General features: G+C 31.6%; 2 protein-coding genes across 6 annotated transcripts in view; both read left to right on the forward strand.

Annotated features, from left to right (window-relative positions):
* The window catches only part of LOC130901707 (calcitonin gene-related peptide type 1 receptor), a 200,808-nt gene extending 187,385 nt beyond the window's left edge, over nucleotides 1–13,423 (forward strand). For all 5 annotated transcript variants that reach the window (XM_057813247.1, XM_057813248.1, XM_057813246.1 and 2 more), the window contains 3 exons: nucleotides 3,729–3,770; nucleotides 6,654–6,737; nucleotides 13,173–13,423. In XM_057813247.1, the coding sequence (XP_057669230.1) occupies nucleotides 3,729–3,770; nucleotides 6,654–6,737; nucleotides 13,173–13,217 (171 nt within the window). In that variant the 3' untranslated portion in view covers nucleotides 13,218–13,423. The remainder of the gene's footprint in view (nucleotides 1–3,728; nucleotides 3,771–6,653; nucleotides 6,738–13,172) is intronic.
* Nucleotides 13,424–16,307: 2,884 nt separating this feature from the next.
* Nucleotides 16,308–26,615, forward strand: LOC130901098 (UPF0605 protein CG18335-like). The gene is made up of 7 exons (XM_057812193.1): nucleotides 16,308–16,500; nucleotides 16,757–16,895; nucleotides 18,928–19,018; nucleotides 19,119–19,294; nucleotides 20,987–21,149; nucleotides 24,357–24,594; nucleotides 26,481–26,615. Exons 1-7 carry the CDS (start codon nucleotides 16,460–16,462, stop codon nucleotides 26,548–26,550), a joined length of 918 nt encoding a protein of 305 aa, XP_057668176.1. The 5' UTR covers nucleotides 16,308–16,459; the 3' UTR covers nucleotides 26,551–26,615.
* The last annotated feature ends 599 nt before the right edge of the window (nucleotides 26,616–27,214 follow it).

Genomic DNA, 27,214 nt, shown 5'->3' on the forward strand with positions numbered 1-27,214 from the left:
AATAAGATTGTCCTGTAAGGCTTTGGCCAGTATACATTTTGAAAATTATTTGAACTAAAATATTGAAACTTGGTCATACAGTATATTCTTCCACTGCTGTAAAGGTGCCTCTTATAGTAATTTGAGGACAACTATTTTTCAACAGTAGTAGTAACTTTCACAATATTTGATGCTTCAATTGATGTCCATCTTTATTGATATAGCATTAAGATTTTTTTAAGTAAATTTCTTTTACCTTCTGGTCTAACTAATCTGATTCAGTTTTTAAATTATCTAGAATGGTATATACACATTTTATTTGAGACGTTATGTCCAATAAATGAAGAAACTGTATATTATCAATTGATTGCTTTAAATCCACGTCGCAGGCGTTCATAAATAAATTTCTCTCTTTATTATTTTTCCATACATAATTGTAGAATTCCATTTAACTTGACATATTTATCATACTTTATAACTCTTAAAGGAGGTGAACGACAACTTTTTAAAATTTGAGAAAACTCCTCTTCGTGAGAATAATTTCAAGAATGTTAATATAAATTTCCATCAATGTTGATACCTCATTTTTTTTAAAGGTAATTGGATTTTTTGTAATATTCGGGAATGATAAGATGCATTATCTAACAACGATTGAATTTGGTAGGAGCTAATCGGTGAACCACGTTTCAAATAATGTCGCATTTATTACAGAATCATACTTACTACCAACATGAAGAATAATTACTGGTTCATTCCTTGAACAAGGAGTATTTAAAATACAATTTTTAGAATCATCTAGTCTGCTGTATTTAACTACGACGTGTTTTATTTAAATACACTATATTTCTGTTTGAATCTCTGCATGTCTTGATACTTCGTGAATATTGTTGTCGAAAATGAACCATTCTGTTGTCAAGTTTTTTTATGTTTAAAACTACACTCTAGTAAAGTACGCAGAAGTATTATTTTAGTCATAATTAGGATAAGTACGCAGTTTGTTTTGAATCATGTCCAACGTTAGCACTTAATTTGCTCTATAAATGTCACACACTATTAGTAAAATAATATTTTTAGTTGCATTGTCAACTTTGTTAGTTCTCGTTTAACTAAACTAAACTAAATGTTATTGTCCTCAAAGTCTGAAAATAAACAGTTTAAAGCTACACTGCAAATCACTACTGTCAACAGTCCAAACTAAATTAAGTCTTTTATTTAGACACACGTGTTCTTTGGCGACACTTACAATATTTAAAAGTATTAGTGGGCAAGGAATATACATTGCATTGATGACAGTTGATATTAATTTTAGTGTTATTATATTCCAATTATTCTTGTTTCTCAGCAATGTTTTTTCATATGAAGATTTATAAAAATTTGTTTATTATTTCTAAGTACACCCCGTGGATATCGCCGAATTAGTATAAAAGAAACCTTTACAGCAATACAGCAATATACAGTGTACCTCATTAATGTTATTACGTAATATCTTCATTTTTTAATGTTAATAAGCAATGTTTCATAAAATTTGATATCACTTCAATAGACATATCATTATATATAATAATCATTCAGAGGTATAATCGTTGTGAACACACTGTTTAAGCTACCACTACACCAACACTCACAATTCTAAGATCTAGGATCGACGTCTGGTTGTGAATTCTGAAATAAATTAAACGAATTCAAAGTAGTTTTTTTCCTTGAAAAATTTTAATAATTAACAAACTACGTCATAAAATTTACCCTGAGCTAACAAACATCAGTGGGTTCGAGAATAATTAATCGTCGGTAATCAATCACAAAGTTGATGTATATTTTTGTGCAATGCGCTAGAGTAATGTTTTTCTGATAATTTAATGTTCCATACAAAACTTCTGTACGGTTTCTAAATAAACGTGCTCAATCGCTTTAGCGTTTGTCTATAATATATAATCAAAGACAAAGCCTTAAAGAAAAGTCGAAACGTCAAAATTTATCTTTCTTTTGAAAATTATCAAAAAAGAACTAATTTTAAAACAGAAGAGACCTAAACCCAAGAACAATTAGTTTTTTTAAAGATATATGAAAATTTGACGTTCTGAGCAGTTGTGGTCTTTTGGTATTTTTTTACAATATATTACATAATTTAGCACACACTAATTAATTACCAATTAATTCCCAGACAACGAAATCATAGGTATTAGAAAGCTAGGAGTTAGTACATGTTGGTGTTTAATTTTCCACAATCCCACTACGAAAACCAAACCGTTTTTCACAAATAGAGCCGAATTTTTCAAAATTATTCCACAATCTAAAATATATAGAACATATTGGATGTAACTTATTTTTCTGTTTTTTAGTAGCTGGTTTTCTTATGATATGTCTTTTTCTCCCTTACTTTGAGAAGAATATTCTATCTTAGAAATATCCGCGATATTAAGTGATTTAATTTCATTATTATTGAAACGAGTGGTGTTAAATCTGCAATATTTGATGGTCAAGGAGTTTATTGAGGTTTCAAAACTTTATCTTTTGGTGATAAATGATTGGCTCCAATTCTTTAGCAGATTTAACTCAAAAACTGATATTCTGGTAGCATCTTCTCCAAGTATTTCTGGTAATAATGTGCAATCAATGTTATGACAAACAATAATGATTTTGTCAAATAATCTGAATCAGTATTCACCACATAAAACAGTGGTTCATCTATCATAATATTGAGTGAATGAGTCTGTCTTTAGTAGTTTTGTGAAATTTTCAAACTAATTTTAAGTTCACATGTTGTTTCGCTCGTCATATTTAGAAAGAAAACATGAAGTTGTGAGTTTGAGTGAAATTTCAACATCTATTACAATAACTTCGTCTTCTTCACCGGCGCCAAAGTTACTTTCTCGAACTACGATTCCAATGTTTCCTGTCTCGAGCAACTGTTGGCCAATTATTTATTCCCAACGTGTTATAGTAATATTACCTTTAAAATAAAGACCTATGTAGATTCCTCGATTCCTCTCTCTGAAGGCGCTACTCCTCTATATTTAAAAATATATTTTTACCAGGAGATAATCGATCCAAGTGCGAAACATATATTCTCTTCATGCAACTTTCTTGTTGAAGGAGATTTACTGCGAAATAGTGACTTCAACAAAAAAATGACTCAAAACCTTTTTTATAGAAAATTTTGTCCTCTACATTTTTTGTTTGGGCAGTTTTTTCGAATTCCTTTTAGTTTTTGAGTTATTCGCGTTTTTATATTTTTTTAAGTACTAAAATGCAAAATTTAGAAAACCCGTGCCCGTCATTTTGTTAAAAAGTTGCTAGGCTTATTCAATAACCAAAATTCTCTAAGAATCTAGAAAATCAAAAGTGCACAATTTAATTTCGGGTTTAATCTTATTTTACCTGTACTCTAAGAAAAGTATGTTAAATAATTTATCAAAATTATCAATTAAACTCGTAAGGCTGTACCAAAAATTTAAAAAACAAGTTTAATTATTACCTTGACTTTATATTGAACCTCCTTTTATCTATTTGAAATAAAACGTCGATTTATACTAAAAATAGAGTTTTCAGAGAATTAGACGCCTTACAAAATCTTTTTGTCTATTATATTCAGCTCCTTAATATTCTCTCATATTTTCATTCATTCAACGTTTTCATTCAACTAATTTTATTTTGAATGAATTGTACATATACTACTTCTAAAAATCAATCTACTTCATGAGATTTGATGAAAGTCGAAACGTATTGTAATGAATTTTCTATTATTTCAGGGCCTTTGTGTTGCAATACTGTTCTGCTTCTGTAATGGAGAGGTAAGTTTTAATAATTTCCATTGACTAACTGTGGAAGTCATTATAAGTTTTTTCTCCAGTCTCGTATTTAGATTTGGAAACAAAAGAAAAGTAATTAATTTTATTATTTGTTCCTGAAATAGCGTTATTAGAATCCGAAGAGGCTATATATGATTCATTTTTTGTAATTGAGTTTGAATATAGTGGATGGTTTTGAGCTCGTTAAACGAACTGTCAAATGAATCCCACCGACAAGAAACAACAACAAAACACATGGCATTATAAATGGAACATAACGGATAATGGATACAAAACATATGCGATTTTGAAAACAGTAAAAAGACCGCTACCTGCACCAAAAGATTCCGGTGCCTAGGAGCGGGTGATCCAAACCAAATATAATAACAACATTTCAAAGAAATATTGCCACTATAAACGAGATCAGTTGAAGATCCCAATTTATCATTTCGTCGACGGTCGCAGGAATTGGTACTCTATTCGTTCACTTCGAGGAAGGTTTGGCCTTACATCGATACAAGATTGAGCAGGTGCAGAAATTGAAGCCGCAAAATCATCATTTACATCGGTATGTCGCCATGTCGGCTCATGCGTTCTTTCAATCTCTAGTCGTAGTTTCCTACTAGCAACTTTGCTTGTCTGGAGCTTGCGTGCATTTTTTATTTCCCAATAAGGGATCGATCCCAGCGAGATGAGATTTCAACAACATAGTGATGTATTCCATACAGCGACTGCACTAACTCATAATTAAGCGATAAGTTGATTTATGGAATAGACCTGATGGTTATCTCTTTAAGGTCTTGCGATTCGGCAAACTCTAGATTATTTCTTGTCAAACCACATGAAGTTATCCATTTATTTTGATAACACAGGAACAAAAGATGACCTAAAGACCAACATTGTTATGTTATTTGTGAGCATTGCTCATAAAAGAACGTCCATATTGCGTTTCGTCGAAATTACCGCAGTGGCGATATGGCCGAAATCATTTTTGAATGTTAATACCATGAATAGATCTTTGAGATAAAATTTTGCTAAATTCGATTTTTCACAATTTGAAGCTTCTATCAGGATTAAGAAAACACAGTTGAAAGACGTCACCCCTTTATCGATATTATTATTTCTCACTGCATAAGTACATCAACTTCTTGCTTTTTCTTCTTATGTATTCTCAATATTTTCCTATATTTTTTTTCAAGCTATAGATTCCATTTTTAATTTTATGTTATACAGAGTTTCCCACCATGAGTTGAAACTATCTGTATATGGTAAAATACTTATAGTAAAATCATGAAATATTTTCAAAGATGTCCAGTTTCCGGTACTACCTGAAGTCGACTGTAACTTTGTTATTTTGAATATAACACCCTATATATTAATACATTTGTTAAATCTACGTAAAATTTTAGTTTACTTTTGTCTCAAAACTTTTTCGAAAAATGCATTCTTTTTGAGTTATTAATTTTTTTGTGAAAAATATGACCGTTTCAGACCCTTTACGAGTATACCCTCAAATATATGAATATGGTTTCTGTTCGGCTGCTTTTTACAAGGTTAGACGTATTTGAGTCTATGTTGAAAAATTTTCCATTTTATACAGGGTGTGTATAAAAAGTGTTCAAATTTCAACTTCGTAAATATCAAATTTCTTCATTTTTTTAAATAGAACTACCCGGTTTTTTCTGTTTTAATGCATTCAGGGGAAAATTAGGCAAATTCATATACTTTCCTATACCTAAACCTTACTGCTATCTAGATATTAAATATTTTCTGTAAATTTTTAGAGATACAGGTGTTGTTCTAAATTATATTTTGACCCTTTGATACAAGCACTACGAAATGAAAAAGGATTTTTTCATCTTGTCAAGGTCTGTAAAAGAATCGAATCATATTGTATTTACTAATTCTATCCCAGCTTTCAGTCGCTTTTCAGATATTTGAGGTCTTAAACTATTATTGTATTTTTTAACAAGTTTTAATTTTTTATGTATACCTTTAGTAGGCTTTGTAATAAATGACACTTATTTAATGTGACAAATGTGACAATAACATGTATTTTATTTGCTGCAAGATACCCTACAACCAAACTAGCATAATGTTAAAAGAATTTGAAGCTAAACGGTTCATTTGGAGTAAAAGTTAAAGGGTTAAAATAAAATTTTCACCACACGTGCATCTCTACAAATATACAGAAAATATTTAATATCTGGACAAAGGTGAGGTTTAGGTATAAGAAAGTATACATGATTTTGCCTCATTTTTTACCCCTGAATGCATTTAAATAGAAAAAATCGGATGTTTTTATTTAAAAAAAATGAGAAATTTTATATTTATAAAGTTACACTTTGAACACTTTTTATACGCACCCTGTATAAAATGAAAAATTTTTCAACATAGATTCAAATACATCTGACCTTGCTTAAAGTAACCGAATAGAAATCATTTCCATATCGCTAAGGGTATCTTTAGGGTAAAAAATAATTTATAAGGGTCGGCAACGGTCATATTTTTTACCAAAAAATTAATAACTCAAAGTGTAGGTATGCTTTTTCGAAAAAAGTTTTTAGAAAAAAATATACCAAAATTTTACGTAGATTTCAAAAATGGATTAATATACAGGATATTCTATTTAAAATAACAAAGTTACACTCCGGTAGAGCCGGAAGTCGGTCGTCTTTGGAAATATTTTAGTTAAAAAGATCGTATCTTTAAATCCAAACCTAAAAATTTTCATGATTTTACTATAAATATTTTTGGCATGTTTGGGATCTCTACTTCCACTCGTTTTTTTTATTAATCACTTTCAACCATGTAAACTGTTCAGTGATTTTTTATGAGAATATCCAGTAGTCAAGATATAAATGATTACACTTCATTTTTTTTCAGGTTCAAGCTCAGATCAAAAGAAAGTGGCGCACAGTACGATCCTTTAGACCGAGAGCAAATTCGTGTAGTGCAACGACTATGTCGGTACGTAAGGTACTAATACAGAGCTTACTAATACTACTAACCTACTTTTAGTTCAGTAATAGTCATATATTAAAGTCTTTCTTAGATTATAATAATTATATCTGTTGAACTTTATTTCCATCCAGTTCTATCAAAGTATTTGACGATCGTCATTGCTCGAGGTACGTAGTTTGATTAATATCAGTTGTCTTTTGTTACTGTTTTGATTATTTTGTTGTACAATCATCATCATATCTATTTTTATCATTATGTAAACCAAGTGGCGTATTGAAGTTTCCCATATAATCAAATTATTTTCTATTAATTTCCAAAACAGCTTCACAACATTTATACAGTTGGCAAAATTGAACAGAATACCACCATCAATGACTATAAATTTGAGAAACAAGTCAGAATATTAAAATATATAATACAGCTATGATACAAACATTGAATAGCTAACTGAATTTAGCTGTCTTACAAGGACGAGAAAAAAATTTTTGAGGGTGTCACTTGAAAAAATAATAATATACTATCAAATGAAAAAATCGAAAACTTTGAGCTTGTTCCATCTATTACAGAAGAACCCAATAGGCTCCCTAATAACAAAACAAGAAGAGTATGGATAGAATCTTGTGATTTTACCAATTGTCAAAATACAATTGTTTCAGTCATTCTATAATATCTAGGAATATAGTATCACCTATGCGACTCTCCATACTAGGATTATAGTGTAGCCAATCATAAAATTTTCTGCAATGATCGTAGCTAACCAAAGTAGGAGATTTAGCAAGTGCAGGAATTAACACCACATTCTATAATAACTATGAATATAGTATTGTAGCAACTAGTCCTCATTCTAGGATTCTAAATGTCATGAAATACTTCGAGTGGAAGTGAATAAGTGAAGATAAACGTTTTGCTTTTCAGGATGAGTGACGAAAAAGATCATTATAGAAAATATCAACAGAATCTCCTACACGATAACTATTTCCAGTTATATAGAAATGGGATGTAGCGAATGAGAAATAACATAAAAGAATGCAACTGAGAACATTTGTTGGAACTGTAAGAATACGAGAAGATGAAATATCTAAAAAAGTATGAAAATATATTACTAAAAAGTGAAACAACCTTTTGTACTCTATTTTGGCAGCTGAAAAGAAAGTGAAACGTTTGTTTGTCTCAAGAGAGAAATTGTAAGGGTTTCTGTCAAAAATTCAGTTTTCTGTTGGGGATCCCCTTATTGAATTTTATTTATTCACTCAACGCTTCCACGGCTAGGAAGAACTGAAATATATTTACGAGAAAACTTCGAATTCGTTAAGTTTCAGATATTTTCGCAGAATACATTGATTCAAATATCGTTAAAACAAAACTTCTGTAAATTTTAGGAATTACGCTTTCTGCTAAGTTTCAAAGCATCCTTCGAAATACAAACTATTCAAACTAAGTATACAGAGAAATACACAAGAAATTGACTAAGTTCATGGGTTAAACCGCGTTTAAAGTTGGAATCTTGACTTTTGAACCCATTTCCAAGAGTCTCAATATACCCAGATGTTTGTTCTTAAATATAAAAGCAGTTTTAATATTTTCTTATAAAGATTGAAGTTTTTATATCAGTTTATAGCAAATGATTTTCATTTATACAGGTAGACGACATACAATCAGAACTTGTTTGGATGCTGAGAAAAATTTTGCAGTAATATTCAGCCTACTGACTATTCATCATCCACTACACAACAACAACTAATATAAAATGCTCTGAGTCGACTAATGTATCGGATATTATTTGTCATATAATTTGAAGAATTTTACCTGTCCAATTTTACTCATTTCATTTGTAATATTTTCAATAGTTGACAATGACAGACATAGTAAATCCTTAATTCAAAATAACTATAGAAAAGGAATACTGAATACGAGATCCACCTCCAAAAGAAAAGACGCCATATTTTTCCAAATGGCGATCCACTACTACGTGGAAAAGATCAAAAGGCAATACAGAATGTATTCCATAACTATCTTTACTTTACCAAAAGCATTCGATTCTCTAGATAGTATGAGGTTATGTGTGTGCTCTAAGTACACTTTGTGGCTGTAGTGAAGTCATGGTGGTCTAAATACCAATGTATGAAGGTTATAAGGACAACACAAGGTAGATGAAATGGCCAGAAGAGCTGCGTCAATAATTTTCGTTAAATCAAAATCTTTCTGAGGCAATGCAGAAGCTGTTAATACAAAATTAATGGAAAAAGCTATGAGCTACGCTATAGTGAATAGTAAGCTAAGCCTAGGGTAAACAGTTCAGATCAGAACAACTGCCATATTTAACGGTAGACCTAATAATAAATAGTCAAAATTGTAGTGAGTCTGTTAACAAGACATCGTTAAGTCAATAGGCAATTAGGAGTGTAGATTAAAGATTTGGTTTCGAAAATAGACTTCATAAGAATAAAGCAAGAAAATGTCATCTGTATTGAAAGGCAGACAATAAATTTGAAAAGGTCGCTGTGAGTCACAAACCAACTCCTTAAAATATATTTATCTAAGAAAAATGTGGAAAGTTCTGTCCGCAACATTTACTTTTAAAATGACCAAAGTAATTTAATGTGACGAAGAGCAAAGTGGACACTTGAGCAATAGACTGCAGAACTCTGTTTAAAATATTAATGAAAACCGCCGTTCAACAATAATAGATTTTTTATTTAGTTTCCCACATATTTTGTCTTTTGATATTCTAAGAAAGAGCTGTGCCTTATAAAAAAATCAAATAAGCGAAATCTGGAATCCTTCAAACAAAGATGTTTCAAAGAACATTATTATGGAATTAAGATCAATATCTATATTTTTTGTACTAAGATTCTTAACTGGTTCGGAAATTGTAACTAGCTATAAATGTTCTCTTGTATGGGTAGTAGTTTATTCTCCACGGATTCTTTGCATCCTCTACCCCCCTGATTAAATCTTAGAGACCATTAGCTCCAGTGCCATTTGTCACACGGAAAATCCTGTCTTTTTGGGCTTGGGGTTGTGTAAATCGCTTTATCACGTCTCAATTCAGATTGGTAATGTGTCATGTAACAGACAGACAACTGAAAATATTCCTAATGATACTAACTTCACGAAAAACTGTCTTAAATAACTTTTTAGAGAAATATGGCCGATATTTTTTTATACAAGTCGACTCAGCTCTTCGTGAATTACCCTATAAATACACAATTCAGAGATTGAAGGAATCGTCCACTCAGCATATTTATCATCAACTAGTAGAGCACTATTTCAGCTATTTTTCAATATAGCCTTCACCAGAATTGGAACACTTGTCTGTAAATGGAATCAGATGTTTTGACTTCACAATATTTGCGGCAAATGGCTGTTCATATCCGTTATCATGAAGCGACGATCCTGAATTACGAGCTGCCGCACAAGCTCAACAAAATCTCCTACCGCGCTCCTCATCATGGACATTTTGACGACTTTTTGCCTGAACCAGCGATGCATCATCTACTAAATCATAACATTCGCTTTAAAGACTTGACTATGCGCAAAGATTTATGCATCAAGAACTTGATTATCTTGCAGATGGCGTGAGGTGAATAAGAGCTTCTATTTCGGAACCTTGATACGAAGAAACCGTCATGACGTAGAACATGCATAAATGACACAATTAACTTTAAACACTCGTGACTCTCACTTTCCGGATGTACCTCGTACATTAAATACTTCTCATAAATCTGTTTTGAGAATCCAGTTCTTTAAGACTCGAAAATAAATTACATTTCCGGTTATCTTAGATTGAAATTGAGTATTTAAGTTAGTCTGACAATATCATATAATCAATTTCAAAAGAAAAGATAAGAAAACTCTGTCAGATTGAGAAATTTGTTTATGGAGGAAAACGTTAGCGAACAAGAGTAACTAACTCTTTCGCAAGTATTGGATTCATTAAACATAATTTGGAAAAAATTGCATTGAAGTGTTGATGAGTTACAGAATGCTTCATATTAGGTACGCTATGTTCAAATTAATAACTTCTTGCAAAAATAAATTCATATGTTTAAATTGTGACCCAGCTTACACTCTACGTCTTGTTTTAAGTTATATGGGACATGACAAATCCATTACAACGTGACATGTGAACAGCAAACAAATGTCTTCTCGAATCAAAATGAAATCGAAAGTCAGATTAAAATACTGATAGAAGATTGTCATTTTGTGAGAACTGATAGGACGAAACATTTAGTTTAGTTAGCTCAATTCACGACTAGATCCAATTCATCTTGCTTCCTTCCACAAAAAAACCTAAAAAGGTTGACTATGAAAAATAAGTGACTTATTATAGTGACCGTTGTCGTCGTGTATTCCAAGTCCTTGAGACTACGTCCTATTGAAAGAGGTCTTCATTCCTTCTCATCTCTTCTTGCCCATAATAAAAACATAATTTCTTTCTGAAATATTTACTAAGCTAACTTTACAAAACTCAAGAGTCTGGATTGGAACTAAGGTAGGAAGCTGTAGTGTATACACTGAACAGAACGTTTAGTTGTTTATTTCAAACGTTACTTGAACAAATATAATAATAAAATTGATGTTAATTTCTTCCAAGATATCACACATGTATATAAATTTGAAAACGTAATCATCTCCTATATTTGTGCCACTGTAGAAAGTTTAAAAATATGCAAAGCCACGTCACTTATTTTCAAGGGGTCAGTTTATAGGCCGATAAATGAAATGAACCCTTTTGCTAGTGCGGGTACAACCAAATCTTCTCTTAACTACATTTTTAAAAGTAACAAATATTCCTTTCAGCTCTTTTGAAAAAATATATAAATTATCAACTTGTTTCTTTTCGGTTTTCGTAGTCAGAAGAAAATTAAAAAATTAATTGAATTCAATGGGGAAGGAAGTAACTTTTCTAAGTGTTATAATCCTAAACGGATGATATATATATTGAGTATTTAGGTACCTCAAAATTCAAATAGAGAGATTGTAATTCGCTCAACGAAGAAATAATTAATGGAGAAAACTTAAAAGAAAAGAATGTTTAAAAGGTCCTTATCAATTTAAAAAAGATATATTACAAACAGACCAAAGTATTGGTCTGTTTGTACTATATTTATACTATTGTATAAAGTATTCCGGAAAACATTAACTTACTCACTGCTCGACGCTTTTGCTCTACAGGACCTTGGTCTCCTTTATCACTCAGCTCCACTTCGACTAATCCCTGGCCTTCTTTGTCCAATGTTCAATTTTCTTCAACTCTTGTTCATCTAATCACTTTTTTCTGGGAGATACCATTTATATTTTTGTTCTTTCTCTATAGATCTACTTTGTTGCAATTTCTTCACTTCTCTGTATTAGTTTAGATTTCATGTCTTTTTCTTTGTAATGCTCACTCAACTTTACAATTACTTCAGAGTCTCTCAATATTTTTATTTCTATTGGTCCCTATTTCATTTTTCTTTATACTAGAGACGATTTAAGCAACTAAACCACTGATAAATAGCAACTATTACCTGGCTTTTATCTTCGTTCATGTGTTTCATTAATAAATAATTGAACCAAGATATTAAAATTCAAGCAATCTTCCAAAACCATTGCATATGTGGTGACCATACTGGTCCTCTATTACAATATATTTAGTTTCTTATTAATAAAGGATCCACAGGCTGTGCCCGTTCTTCTAAATCCTTGCAGTTTTCAATTAAACACTTTTCTGTTCTTGAAATTAAGCAAAATGTGAAAATTTTTAAAGTTCGGTTGAGAATTATTCACTCTCGACTATAATAAATTTTCATTATATGTTTCAAACTAAAGTTAAAAATACTAGTTGACGACAAGTACATCATCCTTTTCCGTAATAATTCCCAAGTTTGTTGACAGCTTTCTCTGTATTTTGTGACTGTCTAAAAAGTTATTTTAACAAGTTTTATTTTCCCTGGTAATTTGAAAAAGTAAATTGGAATCTCGAAATTATTTCCATCTCCGTAAAGAGACAAATTGCTTGTTACCATGCTCAATTAGAAAAAGTAAAGTTAATATTGTCTAAATATTGATATCATGGTGCAAGTAATTTGAATTTATTCAACTGTAGCGTAACTACTGGAAGTAATCTGAAGGGTTTTATAGTAAAGGTACTTAGAACTTATATTTGAGGTGGTGATGACGAGGGTGGTGTGTTTTGAAAATTACATCTTTTCTGTTAATAAAACAAAAGGTGTATAGGTTATATTGGATCATTGTTGAAGTTTAATTCTAGTCTTTCGTGCAAGATTTACCTTCTTAACCGACATCTTTTGCTTCATTATATACTAATATTCTTGGGTAAGGGTTCCTTTGTTTGGCACTTTTTTCATTTTGCAAATCAATATATGCCTGAACTAATACAATAAATGCCTAGCCTCATTTCCAAAATTTATTGAAATTATATTTATTTATTTACAGTATGTTAAATCGACGTACACAACAAATGGCAGAGAAAAAGTATGACTAGGAAATGTGGGTCGCAGAGCTTCACAATGGGTATCTGAGAGAAGAGCTTCAGTGATGGCAAAAACTAATGAAGATACACTAGAAACTGCGGCTGAATGTGTTTAAAATAAAATGAAGCTTATACTTTGTAAATATATATAAAATATATCTGTGAATAAAAAATGCTTGTAATAAGAACTAATTAATTAAAAAATGTGAATTTTTTCAGTAGTTTTTTTTATAAAACAACTTCAATGTCTTATTTTTTTTGTTTTATCACAAAATTCGCATCAATCGTATACTGGTTATTAGCGATTAATTTTTTTTTAAATAAAGTGTTTCTCTTGGAGCAACCCTGATCTGACGGTACTTCATAGGACCATATCTAGTGACCTAATCACCCTTAAATCCTGGTTCGATTCTAATTTTCTCTGACTCAACGATTCTAAAACTAAATTTTTATCATATAAAAAAACATTGCAACCTCTTTTATTAACCACCATTGACGTCGTTGAACGACGTAAAATTCTTAATGCTTGTTGTAGACAATTCCCGGAAATGGGAGTTACATATTGCCGCCTCTTCCGAAAAATTAATTTCCTCCTATTTTGCCCTGACATCAGTTTCCAAAGAACTTACTTATCGGAACTCCGATATGCCCTTCCGTTCTGGGGTACGAGTGGTGCGACTTCAAACTACAAAAGATATTTAGATATTTAGTTAAACTAAACAGCAGGCTCACTGCAGGGACTTCTTTGAAAGATTCTGACTCTTCCTTCCCTATACATCTTTGAATTCGCTGGCCTAAATCGTAAGCACGATTCTCCAATTTCAGAAAGGACGTTGCACGAATATCCATTTAAGAACACGAAGCACGACCTTTACCTACCTACTCCACGTTTAGAATTGGTTAAGGGCTCAATATTTGTCAAAACAAAAAAAAGCACAATCACTTGCCAATTGAAATTAAATCGATATCATCTTTTCCTGCATTTCGCAATAATTTGAGGGCATATTTACTGGAAAGAGCCTTCTACTCTGTAAACGTCTTCTATTATAATAATAATATTTAAGTGCGGGCATGCTGTATACTGGTTTTATTTTTGCTATGGACTTATATACGACTTATTTACTAATTATTACCTATTACTATCCTTACTATTATTATAAATGTGAAAGCGTGGATGTTTGTTACGATTTCCCGCAAAAACTACTTGACGAATCATCATGAAACTTTGTACACATATTCTGGGAGGTACTAGACGTAACATAATATACTTTTTATTGAAAAAAAAAAATATATTTTTACAAAAATAAAAAAAAATTTTGTCAACAAATATCAACATTTTGCTACTTCAGCACCATCTAACATACAGTAATGAAGTTCAAACCCTAAATACCATATTATCGACGTACGATACTACCGACGGTTAAGTCAATATCTATTTAATCTATACATCCAATTCAATTGACTATAGTTTCAGCTGTTTGGAATTTTTGAGGTTAGGTACAATGGTACCTTCAGTGACTGTCAGTGAAATCGTATGTCTAAAAAATACATCGGAAGCTTAAATCTACATTGTCTAAAAATTCGTCACGGGCAAGATGTGCAAGGAGAAATGAAAGAATATCTGTCGATGGATACTAGTATGGATACGAAACTAGGTATTTCATATCCTGTCGAATTTTTAAATTCCCTTGAACTGTCAGGTGTACCGTCACATAAAGTTCAATTAAAACTAAATGTACCAGTAATGCTGATACGCAATCTAGATGCTTCTCGGGTATGAAATGGAACAAGGCTTCGAATAACAAAATTGGGGCAGAATATACTTGGTGCGACTATTTTAACAGGTAATGGCAAGGGAGAAAGTGTTATCATACCTAGAATTCCAATTATTCCTACCTTCCTTTTCAATTTAAAAGAGTTTAGTTTCAAGTCAAGCTTAGCTGTTACTATAAACAAAGCATAAGGGCAGACATTACCGGCCAACTATATGTAGCGTGTTCACGTGTATCTAATGCCCGGAATTTACACATATTTGCACCCAAAGAAAAAACTTATAATATAGTGTAGAAAAATATTAATTATTAATTAATACTCAACATTTTATCTTTTTAATTGTTAAAATTCAAAACTATTTATTTTTGTTACAGGAAAATATATTTTAACATTTGTTATTGTATTTCAATAAAACATGTTTTGAAACTTCATTGTATGTAGTAATTTTTGAAAATCGTTAATACCAAGCCATAAAATGAAGTTATCATATCGATATATTTCTATTATAATGATTTCTGATACTTATTTAATTGATTCGATGCGACCGAATACGCGGGTAAAAGCTAGTCACCCATAATTTTGTTACTCATTGTGGTTTTCTTCTCTATATTGAAATTTCATTCTATTTGTTTTATGTTGATTCATATTTTTTTTATTTTTTTATTTAGAAAAAGTCGTATCAACCGTAAAAGGTAGATCCGAACTAAACACTCTCGCAATCGACACTTAGTTTCAACTGCATTAGCAATTTGCTATTTATATTTGAACTAAATAAATAAAGTATAATATGTTCAATACAAATATTATAATATTCGCTAATCAAAAGGTAATTTTTTATATAGTAAATCGTATCATTTAAAATTATGAATAGAAATTTATGAAGAAAAAATGAAGTAAATCTTCTCATTAAATAAAATAGTTGGCAACGTTACCCAAATATTCATGATATTCCATCAAAAAATTAAATTTTCAGCTAAAACATGAATAATGCGCAATTTTCTCATTAATTTGTGATATACGATCTTTCTACTTCTTTATAACACATTTTGTTCAATTTTTTTCATTCATTACGTTGACGACATTCCTTATTTCATTCCCACTTCTTATTGCAATATTTTCCTCAGCCAATATTATGTTTTTCAGGGTTTGTTTTAGAACAGCTACGAGGTGACTAAACTTACTTATATCATCATTTTTCTCCTCTTAATATCAAATACTCACTAACACTCCATAAACATCATTTTCAATACACTTTTTCGAAGATATTCTGATATGAAAACGAATTTAATTAGGTAGGAACTGAACTTCACGACTCTATTTACAGTTGTTACTACAGCAACTGTAACGTCATGAGAAATGTCGTCAACATGAATATAGATAGAGGTTATCTGGCTATGATTTAAATTGTTACCCATATAGATAGAGGGAAGGGCACTTAAATATCAGGCAGGGATAAATTTCAGTTTTCTGATTAAAAATGGAACTAATTTCATCGCCAAATCCTCATTTTATACCAGGGTAAGTATGTTGTTTAACGTGAAATAACTAAACTCGTAACATAAGTTTTTAAGAATCCTATTCTTAGAATAATTAATTGAATCACTTCAATGGAAATATGTTTCTTGTTAGTTCATCTATAAGTGAAAAATTTACATTTACAGATTTCTTCCTATATGCGAATTTTCTATATTCTTTGTATAAATCAACGCAACCGAATTAGACCTTTATTAAATTATATATGTATCAAAATATATAATCCATTCGTTACCATCAGGTATACGGGATTTTGTCCACAATATAAATATCGTTTGGGTGACACTTATGGTACGACAACACATAAAGTGCTGCTGGATCCGACTGTACATCATGCCGAAAAGTTAGTGCTATCCGACAGAAGTGCTGATGATTATCATGTAAGTTTCTCAAGAACTGTTTGTAATTCTTATTATTAAGCTCTTACTTTCTGAGATCTCAGTGTCTTAACTTTTTGATTATGATTCTAACAATTCTTATTTCCATTTTTGTTTGTTGTTTCACTTCAATATCTTCCATTTTATGTGTCTGGTAAATTTATCATAAACTTTCACGACTTCACATAAATTGGGTTAGACTATGATATAATTTTTTAAACATTTGCTCTGTACAAGCTCTGTTTCGTTATTCCTATTCTAATTATATTCACGTCTTGTCAAGGCCATAGCCAGAAAAAAAACGTCGGAGTGAGTTTATTTCGGTGGAACAGAGAAAACAAAACTAGTTAAAGGCCGCTTCACATAATGCAAAACAACGTTTAAGAAATTGCTTGTAAGTCTATATAAACAGTAAAAGTAAACAAATTCCTAACATCAAATTTTATCTAATATTTTGTACACAGTTTAACGATGAAAATAACGAAGCTATGTTTTACGAAAGTCAGCTCATCTGTTAAGCCAAAAGTAACTTTATTGCAACTTGTATGCAATAAAAATGGCACAAAACCGATAATGTTAAAGATCTTGCATGAAATAATCAAAGGAACTCCATCTGCGCATGCTTTCGATCAAGAAATATTGCGTCTTGCATTACATTGCACGTTGTCTTGCATTATGTCAAGTGGTCTTAAGTAAAAGAAATAGTGTTACTTTTCTTATGATATATATTTATTAGGAAACCATTACAGAAATACTTACATCAACGAAATTTAGTCTTCTACCTTTCTTAGAAACAAACAAGTTACCTTCTCGGTGTGTATATCAGTTCTGCGATGGATTGACTTTTAGTTCAGTCTTTTCTGGCTTTTGGAGTCTCTAAAATGAGATTTGAGGTGTTGAGAGAAGAAAAAGTCCTCTCATGAGTACATGTGGAAACTGGCAGTATCTTCAAGATCCTTATAAGTTTTTGTAGATTTGGAAATATGGTCTGTTTGCATTCCAAGCGAATGTTGAACGATCTCATTCATATTCTTCTAGCCATTGGATACACCACAAGTCTACTTCAGCTTTCACAAAAACCTATTCAAAAATCTAGACGACAAGTTATTTTTCTTGATAATTGTACTTGATCTGCTCTTTACAAAATAGTAACGGATTTAGAGATGAGATGATAACGTGGCTTTGGAAACTTGATTGAAGCTGATTAGTGGAATAATTTAAAAGTGGAATCATTATAGTAATTGTAAAATAAGTTTTAGAATATTTTTTGTGTTGTAATTTGCTCTTGTTTTGACTTTATTTCACGAAATTTTCATTTCTTTGTTATAAAAAAGATACGTTCTAAATCTGCTGTTAAGTGGAGATTGGAGTGTTTTAGAGAGTGTCAATGTATATGAGAACAATATTCCTAAGCAATATAAGTTTACGAAAAGAATGGTCTTTGACGATGTCAGTGCTTTAGACTTCATAATTTCAAGACATAGTCCAACGAATCTCGCACAATCCAGAAATGTTTTAATTTGGTTTGGAAGTTGTTTATATTCTACCCCAATTTTTAAAACAATTTCCCTATGACTTCGGAATACGTTTCTGTTTCCCCTCATTTGATTGGTATTTCTTTTCTTTGAACATTTTTTCGGATCTGAAAGCATCTAGAAGTCGAGATCTGCTACTTCAAGGAAAAAATATTTAAATGTGATTTGTGATCCTTGTTTCGTCATACTAGGGATTTATTGCTTGATATTAGATAATTGGAGAATTTTGAACAATGTTTCACAACATAATTGACAGCGCTTATCTTTAAAATCAACTCCTAGCTATCTTCATCTTTTTTTTTATTTTCTGTAAATCATCTCTAGCATTATCTCTCAAGTATTTGTCTGGTTGAAATTTGGCTAGAAGGGTTAAAGAGTCAAAACAATGATTCTGAATAATTCTTGATATAATAGTAGGACTCTTGTTGAGTTGAAATCTCTGGAATAATTTATCTATTATTAATTATCAAAAACATCCATCTATCGAACAAAAATTTCAGGCCTACAGTCCAGCAACAAGAGATATAGATATAGTAAACGAGAGACATGGAGATACCATTTATAAACATCCAATGATACCTGGATATGAAGGTAATGTTAGCAAAAGAATAAACAAAATCAAACTATTTTTTTTTCAATATTTTTAAATTCATTTGCTTAGTTTGAGAATGTCATTTAATTTATCACACAGGATTTGTTCCAAGGGAACATGGCAAATTTGGACAAAGATTCACAATACAAGCACTGGAAGCATTGTCGGATTTTGAAAAAGCGCAAATGGCGCAACGAGAAGCTTTTAACCAAATAACGAAGTTGGGATATCTGCAAGATAATAGATGGGATCCAAAAACATTAGAAGAAAAAGAGGTGAGATAGGTTATTTTTTGAAAATTAGTTATAATCATTTCTACAACTCAAAAAATTTATCCTGAAAATTTTTATTCAATCAATAACTTGACAAAAATGATTCTGAGGACAAACTGAATTAAACAGAATCAGCAAAATTAAAAAGTGGATTTCTTATAAATTAATAGAGTGTTAATATAAATATTTGTAACGTCTTAAGACTTTTAAAGTAATCCTAATATTTTGTTGAATCAATATTTGCTTCTTCCTGTATGATTTCGCAAAATGAAGATAATTTATTGGAAGAAATAAAATGCCACTAAAAATATTTTTATGGGAGCAACACGAAACCATATGGCTTAGCGCAGTTAAAAAGTTAGCAAAGCAAATATATAAAGCCAAAATTCGAATTCTGCAGATCAGAAATTTACTAGCTCTGACGCCCTTAATTTCTGTAGGGAAATGTTCGAAACAAATATTTTAACTAACGATAAGGTGTTGAGTTTATAACGGAGAGGTATGTAGAGCTCGAAACTTGAGTCAAAAAAGACAGTGTAAATTATAGTTAATAGTTGGTTTAGCGGGCAGTCGGGACATATAGGCCGTCTGTTTAAAAATACCAAGGTCCGATTTCCTTCGAAAACTGATCACGTACATAAGCTTAAATTTTTCAACGTCCCTAGGCAAACTGTGGGTGTTTAAGACTCGCATGTCTGAGCTCTTTACATTCATCGATGACGTGATCTGCAGTTTCTTCCTTTTGAAGATATCCGGAAGGTATTCCGGATGTTTGTGGCATCTTAAATGACCGTATTCGGTTAGAAGATCCGCCACCAGTCAAATTTGACGACTGTTTAAGAAAAGTAGTTGAATGTCAAAATAGGCAGAAGACTTGTGTATTATCGCTCGAGTAAACCTATTTCTCATATTAACTTCAAGCAGAATCAATAACAATCACTTCTGTTGGGATGCAATCCCGCGCAACATTTTATTTGCTCTATCATCTATCGCTTCAAATATGTTTTACACATCTTGCGCTCACTAATAATATGTATTTTATCATTTATAAGAAGACTCAATTTAAAGGCCTCTACTATCAAAATTTGCGGATAATCCCCCAGCCCTTAGTTTAATAGGATGAAACGAATGTTCAAAATTCAAAGCTTTTGTTGTATAAGTAATAATAATAGCTTACATATCAAATTTCAGCTTTCTAGGACTTCAGAAAGTACTATAAGAATCAGTGAGTCAACAAAGAAATCGATTTTTTGAGATACCTATAAAATCTAAAGTATAAGTGTTGAAACATTATTTACTTAATAAGTTTACTATTGACATTACTTTACGAGTGTTTTTTTGATCTTTTGAAATCTAAACTGAAGTCATGGAGATTCACATAAAAGATAAAATCTAGGTAGTGACCTTGTGCTTGGCGTTGTCCGTCTATCCTGACCTCAGATTATCCAATTATCCAATATAGCTATATCTATAGTTACATTGAGAGTTTTTGAACGATGATCAGTTATCTCTTGGGCAGAATAAAAGTCGATCATCACATTATATACTTTTCTTTCAAGAATGAGTTGTAAAATGACTAGAGATGCATCATCTCCGCACATACCTAGACATTTGAATAATTTTTAGTAACTTCCAAATTGTTTTAAACGAAAAATTGAACTGAAAATAAAGAAATAATGTTTGTTTTATCCTCAGCTTGCTCAAAGTCAATTCAAATTGCCGTTATTAGAAGTGAGACCAGAATGCGGTGGCCTTTTAAGAAATTTACCCGTAACCGAACCACCGCTAACCCCTCCGAGTCAATCTGTTAACCCCTATTTTGCGGATATCGAGGATCCCGAGAAGTATCTCAAAACAGGTGCGATTATTATTATATTGAATGATAGTTGAGGAAAAATAATTTCTTTGTTTCTGTATTAATTGGACAATACATTATTTTCGCACGCTTGTGTAAAAATGAACTCCAATCTCAACCGATTTTTGGTAATTTTCTGTAGTGGGTTGGTGCCCCTGCATATCAGTTTCATTTTGACAGGTCATGTGTGCAGGTGGTGTGAGGTTTCAATTTAGGATACTATTTACAATGAATTATAATTAGTGATTGTAGTCATTAAATATGGACAAAACATACAAGTCTATAGTGAGGAAATTTTTTTGAAAAAACCTAACCTTAAATTCAAATAATAATTTGAAAGTCAACTGACAAACAGAAGGCCAATCCAGCATTCGATCGAACACTTGCTGAAATGAAAACCCCTCTGTTTCTATTTTAATATATTATTTATTCGGTTTTAAATGATATGTACAGTCGATTCTTGTTGTGATGATTCTTCTTTATCAATTATATACTGATCGTTTTCGTTATCAACTTCTCAACGCTCCTAATCATGTGTTGACAAAATGGCACGATTCCGTTTTGATTTAACAGATATTCACAAGTAGAACTTGATCTATTAAATTTTTCGATGGTATTCAATCTTACGAAGATGGTATATAATGCTTTATAATCAACAAAATTTAATTTTTACGTGGATTGCAACACAAGAAAAGATCTCAATTTCTTTCCAAATAGAAGTGTTTACTTGTTATTAATTTGAACATAGTTAAAAAGCTTAAATTTTTGTATCTTTTTCAAAATAGTTTCCATTTTTTCTCCAAGGGTGCTGCAGTTTTTGTATTCTTGAGTCAAAGAAATCTCCTGTCAATCCGATGAAGAAGAGGATTTAATCGTCGTTCGTGAACCTTTTGCCACCTAAATGCTCTTTTAGCTTGTGAAAAAGATGATCATCGCTGGGGACTAAGGCCGAACTTGCCAGGGTTTGGTCATTGTTTCACAATATTTATCTTAGTTTATTGCCGTTCCAGATCGCATGAAATCGATTATAAGTACCCCTATACGATCCCAAAACACAGTCACCAAAATATTTCCTGTTGACTGCGTTTGTTTGAATTTCTTTGGTAGCGGTGATTCAGAATGACGCCACTGACGATTATTGCTTTGCTTCGGAACTGTAATGAAACACACACCTTTCATATCGATAACTTACGAGAACAGTGAATGGATTGTTCCTTGTATCTGTCAATGAACATTCGGGGGACCCAACGAGCACTCACCGTTTCTCACATTTTTCTTCCTGAACTTCCATGCAACCCTCAGCAAAAAACCAAATTACGGCTCGAGCCTCTTACTTGCCGACAGCGTCGATCAACACATCCATCTCTGCCGGCTGCACAAGCGAACTTTTGGTACTAACCTCGTATTTGTCTATATAAACCCACCTTCAATGTGAAGTTTTGTATCATATTAATTGAATATATTATGACACAATCCGTTATATAACGTAACAGTTATCTTTTCTGAATGGTCATCATCCATCTCGAATACTATCAAAATATGTAACTAACTTCAGATATGGAATGTCATAGTGAATTTCAGAATTTTTTTCTAACAGAAATCAAATCGATATTTCTTTTCAAACATCAAATATGTATGATAGACTTTATAATTCTTTTCTGCAACAGCAACGGTATACTACAGGACCTGGTAAAAGTTAGTATTATTTCAAATTTCTGAACATGTTTGTCGAATACTTTCATTGGTACAAACTGTATCAGGTATTAGTAGATAGCTAAAACTTTTTTATAGTTTACGCATTATCGGTTGAGATCGCCTAAAAACTAAAAGTAGTCGGTATTTTCGTCATTTTATTCTTTGCAGAAGTTCTTCCTTTATTGGAATTTCATTGGAATTTATCCTATCCTTTCCTATCCTTATTTTTATCTGTAAGTTGTTTCGGAATTTATTTCTTTGTTCTTCGTTCCCACCATAAAATAAATATGAAGAAGATGAAGATTGGCATAGTTGATTATATAGTTTGAAAAATTTATCACCGTTCTACATTTGATAGCTAGTGGAAAAATAATTAAAACGTATGATTATATTGTTTATTAAAGATTCAAATTACCAGTGACTAACGTCTAAAAACTCAGGAAAGAAAAATTGGTATTTGTAGAAATATTTTTTTAATTATATGTCGTGCAAATAAACCACATTTACTAAAATGATCTTCACTGTTTACCATGAAAGTTCTGCTGTAAAATATAAATTACCTTTTACAAAACTATAACCCGGGTTCAGGTAGATCACCTACAAGCTGATTGAAGATAGTATCCTAACCCAGAACGATCCAAACGTATCGTTCAATTTTTGGTGGAAATTTCAAATTCAAAACATGATCTACAAAAACTTATGATTTTTATTACTTTTTTGCCCATTCAATCTTCCATATTCTTTATTATTTAATAGATTCTAGACGTTAAATAATTGTTATTGAGTAATTATCAAAGATTTACATCCTCACACGGATTTTGTACTGAAGTTTAATACCAATCAGATATATTTATGGTGAAAAGTATAAAATTGCTACCATCTATAAACCTGCTCATGAGAATTTGAGGAGAATAAATAATTTTCAATGTTCAAAAAACCATAGACAAATGAAACAATCCGTTGGATTCACCCCCTGGTCTAACAGGATAGAAAGGATCATCTCATATGACTACGACCCGAACAACAATGAACGTGATCCTGGTTAGTTTCCGGACATTCGGAACATGATCGTATTCATCCGATCATAGTTTCCGAGTCCTAATGTGAAAATCTGAAACAATTCTATTTACAATGTTCATAATTGAATATACCTTAGAGGTATCAATAAATACATCTAGGTAAAATTATTACCTTGCAAATTAGTAATAGACGATAATTTCCTGTACTAAATACAGCAATAGAGAATGAGCCTAGTTAAATCTAATATTGCAAATTTTTATGATAATAATCAAAATAATCAAATTTTATCGAAATAATAACACTTTACATATTTCAGTGATATGTGCTGATTCAAATGAGAAACTAATTGTTAGAATTTGGATGTGGATTATGATGAGTAAATAGAAATAGAAAAAAATTTAATAGAAACAAATTTTTGACCAAAACAATTATATTCCATAGACCAAAATTAGAATATTGATATATTTTTCTGGTTGAAATCTTCTTCCGTTTTAGGATTTACTGGTCATGTTCCATTTGGATATGCATCGTTTGGGAAAACGAACCAAGCTATGACAAATAGCGCTCTGTGTGATTTTACTGCAAATTATAGAAAAAGATTGAGTAATGAATGGGCGCCAGTTCAAATAGACCGACCTAACCCTCCGGTCTTAATACAACCTACGGAAATTTATCATAAACATATTGGACAGTTACCAAATTACGGTGGACACATTCCTGGAGCAATATTCAGGTAATGTACAGGGCTCTTATTAATCCTGTGGAAGGATTAGATCGTACAATCCTAGTTTGTTAAGAGTATATAAGTAAATAAAATATTCTTTTCCTATTTTAATTTTGTCCTGCGTCATTGTGCGACTGAAAAGAAGGGAGGGGAAGTTATATTCAAGTTGTGTATTTCAAAAGATAATTGCAGTAGCTAAACAAACTGTTCTTTTAGTTTAAACTATAATCAGAGCAGATGTGATGTAGATAAAAGTATCCAATAAGTAATCTGTTCTAAAGTACGATAAATTTATCAAGATTTGTTATATATGATTCAAATTTCTCGAGTTTTGTGAGAGGTCTGGATTTCTTCTGGGTTTTTCTACCATAGCGCCATGTACATTAATCCTTTTGTCTTCTATTTTTTCATTGATGTGTTTTCCGCATATTAGGCACAGTCTCAATCTCGATCTTGAAAAGTAATTGCTAAAGCTTTGCTTATAATACATGAAGCAAAGGCAAAAATTGCCATAAGTGGAGAAAATGTTGTAACATGCTGAAAATTGGCATACGATTTCTTAATAAGATGCGTTTTGAGAGAAAAATTTTTATCGAAAAAGTACTGGCGAAAGATTATGAGTTTAAAATGAAAAATTCCATTTTTTTTATTATGCTTTGAATTTAGAAGCACTCAGAAAGAAACTTTTTTTTTTCACAAAACGTGATCAAAAGCGAGAATGTAAGATTACAGCTACTGCGGAATTGCAGTAATAGGGGAAAACAAACTTTAATAATTTTCAAGACCTCTAGTTTACTTTTCAATCAATGGTTTCCGAAAACGCTACTGGAAAACTCGTTTAAATAGGGAAGAGTAGGGAACTGAAAAACGGGTTCAACAAAAAACATCTATCTTGCGTCCCTTTAATGCTCGGATGTAATTTCTTCATGGAAAAGAAAGATAATTTTATGTGAAATTTTGAAGAAAAGCCTTGGAAAGGCCATGATTTTTTAAATCCTAGCTGTATTACTTTCTTTATTATAATCACGCTATCAGAAAGTTTAGACCCTGAGCATGAAACTGATACCTTCACATTTCATGTGAAATACATATTTAAGTTTATTTTATACTTTTAATGCGGAATTCCGAGAAATGTGTTCAAATCAAGAATAAAAATTCTTTATCTCCGGCAAGTAAGAACTACGTATTTGGGCTTATTATATTATGAACATCCCGGATAAGGATCTAGAGGTCATTGGAATTTATAAATATAAATTAACTAAGAATTCCATTTATTTTAAGAAATCACCCGGAAAACCACAAATAGGTTGGTTAAAACGATGAAGAACCAGTACTATGGTGGCGTTTTCAAAAAACTTATTGGAAAATGAGCTAGAGAGAAACACAATATTTTTTCAACAAAGTTATTGCATTTTTTTCATAGTGCAGCAGTTCTGTAGTGGCGTGAAAATAAGTAACCCTGGTTTTCAATCGCATTTTGTAAATTTAATAAACCCTAAGTTTCTTTCCAAGTTATTCGGCAATAAAAGTATAATTAGTCCATTTCCTTATTTGAAACTCCATTATCGGGTAAATAATATTTTTCTTCAAATACTTATTTTCACTCCAAAATCTTACCTTTACTATTATTCTTAATACCAGCAGATTATCTCGTGAATGATTTTTCTTATCCACTACCTTGGTGTAGTCGCTCATCTGCACGTCGAGGTGGATGATCAGCTTTTGAAATCTTCTCAATACCGTTTCTTTGATCATTTAAAAAATTTTACAGTTCATCTCTCGATAGGTTGCAATTACGGGATGTACCAGGAATAATTGGAATGATTTATTTGATTATAGTTTATATGGTGTTAAGTAGTAGCATGCACATTTTATTGTGAAAGTTTTTATTACAGATATGGAAAAACTTATGGAAACGATTCAAGAGATGCGAAAAGGTGGCTTAGAGGAGATTACTCTACATAAATTCACTGTGATATAAAGTTATGTAGAAAATTCTTTGAAGTTAATTAAATTTATGTTTTTCGAAATATTGCTTTTTTATAGCTAGTATCTAGTGAGTAGCGAGAATCATTTATTGATAGAAATGTGTAAAGTAAATGATACCGCACTTATCGCTTGTGCCCAAAACATGCGCTTCCTCAATACTAAATCCCAAAATCTTCTGAACCAATTTTTGGATTGATGCAATTTCCAAAAAACTCAAGCCATCTTTTTTACACATCCCAATACGCAAACATCAACCCCAAAACTTCCACTCGAGACTTTGGGGAGTGAAATCCGCAGAGAAGCCGTCTATCTGAGCAAACGTCTTCAGCACTTTGCCTAAATGTCTTCTTAAAAAACTCCTGAACTGAGAGCAGTCCATTCTCAGGTACTGCCAATACAAGTGTGGATTCAGCCTTAGGAACACCGTTCATGTCAATACCGACATAACCCCCATCTCTAGCCGCCTAAACAACTTCCAAGCCCGCTATGTGGTTCGTACCATCAAATCAACTAATTCCACTGCAAAAGAAACCCTTCTCATCCCCTGGCTCCTCGGTTCAAAGCCCAAGAAAAAACTCCGCCGCTTCAACTGCTAGCAACAGCGTACGATGACCTCCATGAAATCTACCTCAACTTCCTC

This window comes from Diorhabda carinulata, chromosome X, assembly GCF_026250575.1.
Source record: "Diorhabda carinulata isolate Delta chromosome X, icDioCari1.1, whole genome shotgun sequence".
Classification (NCBI taxonomy): Eukaryota; Metazoa; Arthropoda; class Insecta; order Coleoptera; family Chrysomelidae; genus Diorhabda; species Diorhabda carinulata.